At 37.9% G+C, this 6,883-nt stretch overlaps 1 protein-coding gene across 1 annotated transcript in view; it reads right to left on the reverse strand.

Annotated features, from left to right (window-relative positions):
* Positions 1-5,989: 5,989 nt before the first annotated feature.
* LOC106522689 (uncharacterized) overlaps positions 5,990-6,883 on the reverse strand; it is a gene marked incomplete in the record, with an annotated part of 21,053 nt that continues 20,159 nt past the window's right edge. The window contains 1 exon segment of the mRNA XM_014015813.1: positions 5,990-6,685. Coding sequence (XP_013871267.1) covers positions 6,513-6,685 — 173 coding nt within the window.

The following is a 6,883-nucleotide window of genomic DNA, read 5'->3' on the forward strand; positions in this document are numbered from 1 at the left end:
GAATAATAAAAACACAAATTTACCTCCATATCATTCTACCTTTCAGATCTTCTCCAGCCCACCTCATCCAGTCTCCATCTGCATCACCAGCAACACCAACATCTGAACAGCAGGGGGCGCCAGAGTCATTCAGTCTTTTACTTGATAACTACTATTTTTCTATTGTTAATTACAGGCTACATTTCTGATTATTATTCTTTAGATTAAATCATACTTAATCAAATAATCAAAGCATTTAGATTATAATTTATTTATTAAATCAATCATACCATGAACCTACTGTATTTATAAACTATTTATAACAGCATGCTGTGATGTTAAATCCTATTACATGTAAACTACAGGATATAGCTCAGTTATTTAGGCTTGTATCACTATTTTTATGTTAACACACTAGAAGAAACAAACTGAGCAACAATTAAATAAAACCATAGTTGGTGTCAAAATATGTATTKTTTCTTGTTTTTGTTTTACCTAAATGTATAAGAGTATAATCTATGATTAAAAAAACATTAATACACAAAATTTACAACCAAATGTCTGCAGCATCTTTTGTAATAAATGAGCAAACTCAGCAGTCAGTTTTTGTTGCCAACAAAAGTCATTTGTTTACAATCACACATCGACAAGTACACTTTGAACAGTTTTGGCACATGACTGATGATGCGTTGACAAAATAATCCCCGAGTGTGAATGAAATCAGTAGGAGAACAATCAGAGTCCAAAGTGAAAAGGGAAGAAAGTTCTCTCTTCTTCTGATGCAAAATGACGACATAAAGCTGCTAAGATCATTTGCAAAAGAGCTGTGATGAGATAATCTGAACTCCAAAGAGAGAATTTTTATAACTAATCTTAACTGATCACCAAACCTAGTTGTCAACAAAGGCCAGTTTAAAAAAATAAATGAAAATTTTTAATATTATCATCTTCTGATGAAAGGCATAAGCAAATCATATTTTTGTGAATCTGTTAGTAAAATAACTGGATGGTTTGACTCAAAAAGAAATCACTGAATGTTCATTTACCTATTAACTTTTAGGGTCAGTCCAAATCAAAACGACCACCAATCATCCTTAAAATTTTCACAGGCCTTTAATTTCTATTAAAATAATAATGATGATTTTTTTTGTTTGTTTTTACCCCAAACATTACTGTGATGCGCAGCAATCCTACCAACAAACAGGAACAATGACTTTAAATTACAACAAACAACAATTGGCAGGATCAGTTAAATCTCACTAATTTACTAGAATGAATGTTGAGGCTGGTTGAGAATTAAATCATTAAAGCATGTCCCCAAACTTTCCAACTTCAAAGAGGACAAAAACCACTGCGTCAATTATTCTGACTCCCAAAACAAGATACCAGTTCATGAGAGAGGCAATTAGCTTGTGATATTGCCGCACACCATTAAGTARAATGGGACTGAAACTAAACTTTCTGTTCAAATGCTGAGTGTACTGCAGCAACAAAGAGGTGATTACAAACACACTTGGGTTGCCTAGAGGGAGCTGAGATAACGGTGTGTGGACTGAAAATCAGAAATAGGACGTAGTTCCATTTGTAGGCCTCATTTAAAGAGTGGACCTGATGCAGCAGACCACAGCTRTGGAAGATAATAGAGGCCCACACACACTCACATACCCACCACACACATTTCACTCACTGGAATAAAAGGCGGGTGGGGGACATTTCTGAGAACTCATTAACTACAGTAGCTCCACCCTGAGTTTTCAGTAAACCCCCCCCAGGGGTTTTCAAGAAGTTAAATATATAAATAAATAATGTGTGTTGGGCAGTTGTCGAAGGCGAGGACCTTGGTGGTCTGATCCTCGGCTACAGAAGCTGGCTCTGGGGACGTGGAATGTCACCCCTCTGGTGGGGAAGGAGCCTGAGCTGGTGTGTGAGGCTGAGWGTTTCCAACTAGATATGGTCGGACTCTACTCAACACACCGCTCTGGTTTTGGAACCAGATGGATGGAGGATGGAAATAAATAAATAAATCCACTGCACTTGAAAAAGTTTTGCTTCCTAACCAGTAAACTGCACAATGAGATGCAATAATTTCACTGCTCCCACAATGGAAAGTCGTTAAGGGTCTRTGTTTGGCTCATGACAGAAAAGTTTTGGTCACATTCCTGAGGGTGTGAATGTGTTTGTGTTCAGTCATGCATCTGTGAAAAGGCTGTTCGGTTCCTCCAACACAGAGGTCTGAACACTCCTCGCTGCACTGAGCTGCAGACTCCACAGTGCTCTGTTTATGTTTGGAGGGTCTATCTGTATGATGATCCAGCTTCTGCCTGAAAGTCCTGTTTGGTTTACAAYGCACCAGGATGCTGTGTTTGGAGAAGATCTTGTGGAGTTTCTCAGACACTTCAGGAGTACATGAGACAACAACGTTTTTGCATTTGTTCGTTGTTTGGTTCTGTGGCGAGTGTCTTTTACAAAATTAGACTTCAATTTTTTTTTATTTAGACATCCCTGTTAGGATATCCATGTTTTGGCTTTTGTGCTCGTGGGAATGTGTTGGGCCCAATGGTGTCAAACTCAGTTCACCACAGAACTGTATGCAGGAGGCAGTGGAGGATTATCATTCAGTTTCTGTTTGTTCGTGCTACTCTGTGAGTTTCATTCCTGTAAGCTTTTGCTGCCACATCCGTTTTTGTTTTTGTTTAAAYAACCATAGTTTATTTTACTCCCTGAGTTTGTCTGCATTCCTGGGTCAAAATACCTCCTGCCACTGTGATATGGATGACTAATAATCTATTCCCTTTTTGATTCCTTTCATAAGCTCAGAGCTACATTATTACTCAGAGCAGAAGTGCATCTTTTCATTTGTAATTTCTGCACATTTATCAAAATGCATGCAACAAGTTCATGTTTCAGTGGAGTATCTTCTTGCAGGGTTTCTCTGGCAGTGATCACATTATAATTAGCTTAAACACATGGCAACTGTTGCTCAGCTACTCGCTGTGGGTTAGAGCAAATACTTGGGGATTTCACAAACACTAGGTTGGGACTTTGCATCTTAAAAAAAAGGCTGAGACATCCTCAACACAAACATGCTCAAAATGTAACAAAAAGTGTGTGAACACCTGTGGAAATCTGATGTTAAAGCCCTTTGTGAAGAAAATGCTATAGTGTGTTTTTTAACATCGTTCTGTTTCCCCACCATGTAATTCAATTTACAGTTACATCAGAAGGAAAGCCAGAAAGTTAAATGACAATGTTTTAAAGTAGTATTAGTACTAGTAGATGATTTTTTACATTACCAGTCTGAGTTCAGACATTGTGGTGTTTTGTTTTTTTAATCAAACAAATCTTTAAACTCTACATCTAGTTACATATAATGTATAAAAAGTGAAGATGGCACTATTCCCATTAAAGCACAAAATGCATCACTAAAGCCTCGATCTTACTGCGACTGTTAGAGATGAGTTCTTGATCACCTTTCCAAAATGTCTTCAAATRGGTTCTCAGTTTCCTGGCATGAGTCAGAGGCTCGTAGTCTTGTTGCTTAAATTTTGAACATCTTAAAAATATTGTGCAACCACTTTTCTCTAAACAGTGGCTTACCAYATGCAGGCATCTTAAGTCTGTCTSTCTTTAATTTTGGTAATTGAGATGGGTACAAATGGCTTTTTGAAGAGATCTGAATGGTGACAAGCTGTTTGTTACATAGTTCTTTGATTTTGAAGAGTGACGTCATCATGGACGGATGTGTGATGATGTCACCACCATGTGTTTTGTCAAGCAGAAAACCCTCACCCACTTTACTGTACCTCTCTGGAGCAATTGCCTCTGTGGTAAAGGAGGAAAATATAGAGATTACGAGGAAYAAAAATAATAGTAAAACTAGGAATGGTTTTTTACTGTCCGCAGCTCAGTCCTTATYGTTTGTTGTAAGGAGTAGTTTAAAAGATTTGGTTTCATGAACGTCACAATTCTCCAATAATTTTATTTTAGAGCGCTGGAGCTGGATTTTGACACCTGCACAGGAACTCTCCTTACGACAGAAAACTTCAGAGGTTACAGCTACAAAWGTCAAGAATTAAAATCCACATTTGGCCCAAATTTGCCCACGTTTATTTTAGTACTCCAGTACACTGAATCAAAAACATGGAAAGACTTCTAATGGTGCGTTCACACCGAACGCGATTTCAGCRTCAGGAGCAGCAGGTTTACATACAAAGTCTATGGTGGACGCGCTTCAAGCAACGTCGGGAAGTGCTGCGGCGCCTCAAGCGCGATTTGAACGATTTGAACGATCTGAGCGTTCGACGCGCTGAGGCGCAAATCGCTGAAGTTAGAAAATCTGAACTTTTGCAGCTCGACGCGCAGCGTCAACCAATCAGAGAGACTCCACTGTGTGACGTAGCGACATATTTCCCGACGGGACAGTTTACTGAATGATGTCCACTAACCTGAAACAGATGGAGAGGAGCTCTTTAGCTGAAATGAGTGCCTGCAGTTTCCTGATCCACACCAATGCGTGGCAGCGACTCATCAGACTGGAAAAATAGTCCTGAAAGCGAGCTGTGAGCCTCTACTCTGAATTATCTGGTGAATTAATTATGAATTAATTATCTGATGAACGTGACATGCTCTTGCTCTCTGTAAATAAAGCAAAGCCACTTCCTCGTCCGACATTAAACAGAGCCCGTGCAGCACAGCTGTCCTGCGTCTGACCTCAAAGTGCACAAGCGACCAACTTCAGCGTTGGCTGCGATTTTGAAGCTGAAATAGCGTTCGGTGTGAACGCAGCATAAAGTGGGTTCAAAGCAGACTGAGGCAGTGATGGTACGGGCAACAAAATAATGTGCATGGCCTAAAATATAGTTTGGCAAGGAAAAATATTTTGGGTTGTTTTTTTTTTATTCCCCCTAAAATTAGCAAAATTTGTGCAAAATGTGACTTCATGGCTCACCTGCACAGCAAAGATGCCAGTGTTAATTTAACACCCACAGTGTTAATTTTAACACCAGCAACGTGTCTATATGTGTCGACACTCGCTGGTGTTAAAATAACATTTGTGAAAGTGTTAAATTTTAACACTCGTTTTTTTGTTGCTCCAACCAGTGTTTAACATTCAACGATACTGGGTGTCACATTAACATAAAAATAGTGTTAGTGTTAAAATATAGTGTTAAAAGTAACACCAGCCAGTGTTAAATATCCAACAATACTGGGTGTCATATAAACATTTTAACAGTGCTAAAATCAAGTATTGAAAGTATCACCAGTGTATTATTATTAACAAAGGAAATTGTGGTGTTTGAAAGGTTAACAGACACCACAAGGTGTCAATACACCATCAAATTGAGAGTATAAATTTAACAATCAGAGTTAATGTCAAACTCTGTAGTGTTGCATTAACACTGCTCAGTAGTTAGTAGAAAAGTATAATGGAGTCACCCTTCACACACCAGGACAGACCTCTCACACATAGTGTTGATTTTTGGCCAATAACATTAACTTAAAGTTGAACAACTTGATCAAACTGAACAAGAAAACTAACCAGAACTACTAATTTTTACCTCTCATAAACTCCTTTAATGGTTGTAAACAGGCAAAAACATCATTTCTACAAGATTTCTCAGCAAGGAATGCTGGGTAAATACTGGTCTGTCTGACATGAGGTGGAAGAGGGCGGGGCTTTTCAGAAAACTTCTTTCAACACTGCATGGTGTTATATAGCTACACTGTTAAGTGTTACATAAGACTTAACTGTGGGCGTAGCTTATTTAACACTGTCCAGTGTTGAGACAACACTGAGGAAATCAACACTGTGAATTAACACCAACACTGGGTGTGAGTGTACTCAGAAAGTGGTAAAATAACACTAAGGGTGTTAAATCAACACCCAAGAGTTTAACACTGAAATTTTAACACTCAAACACTCACAGTGTTTGTGAGCAACTGACAAGTCTCCAACCGTTGCAGCCCAGCGAGACATTTCAGCAGAAAACCTACAGCAAGATGCCAGACATGATGGAGAAAACAATAAATTCACATTTATTAGTTAAAAAGACTGGTAAGAACCAGTGCTTTCTTCACATATAAAACCTTCTTATAGAAAATACTGTTGTTGCCATTCCAGCAGAATAAAAAATACTTAGTATTCATTTCAGCATAACACTTAACATTTCTTTTATCAAATATTACAAATAATTCAAAACAGTAAACATCGACAATGTGTCAAAGTCAAGTCCCACGGGAAAAAAATCTGGCCCTTTTTACATCGTTTTCCGGCCACAAATGTACACTTTAAATGTGAAATTGTGTGCAGCAAGTTACTTTTGAACTTCTAGTGGTTTGTTTATAAAAAAATTAAGCTAAAGAGGAAGTGAATAGAATACACTTCTCGTGTAAAACTGTTTTTCGTGTCCTGAGAAAGTGTCAGAGAAGAGAAACTGGGAAATGATGTGAGAGAGCAACTTGCAAATCCAAACAGATTCAAAGCAGAGACACTGTTCAKGTCCAAACTCCAGTCCATCCACACTCCTGCAGATTTATTCTGTAACAGGAACTGCAGTGTGCCTCTTGCTGAGTTGGAGAACATCCTTTAGTCTGTATTTTCCCATCCGATTGGATTTGTAGTAATGCATGTAGATCAGTRTCGCTCCAAAAAATAACAGAATAACCCCTGCTACTGCTCCCACTATTATGTATATAGTGAAGTCAACTGTAAAAGGAAAAAAAAGAAAATATCATTAATCTGATTATTCAAAATAATTCAAAATGAAGACATTACTTTTTGAGATCATCAATCTTTTTTATGTCTCCATCTGATAAAAGATGTCAAAACACACCTTTGACATCTTTTTTTGTCACTTCAGTAGAAAATGAAACCAAATATTAGTTTATTTAGTTTATTTATTTC

Source organism: Austrofundulus limnaeus, unplaced genomic scaffold (assembly GCF_001266775.1).
Source record: "Austrofundulus limnaeus strain Quisiro unplaced genomic scaffold, Austrofundulus_limnaeus-1.0 Scaffold135, whole genome shotgun sequence".
In the NCBI taxonomy this organism is placed as follows: Eukaryota; Metazoa; Chordata; class Actinopteri; order Cyprinodontiformes; family Rivulidae; genus Austrofundulus; species Austrofundulus limnaeus.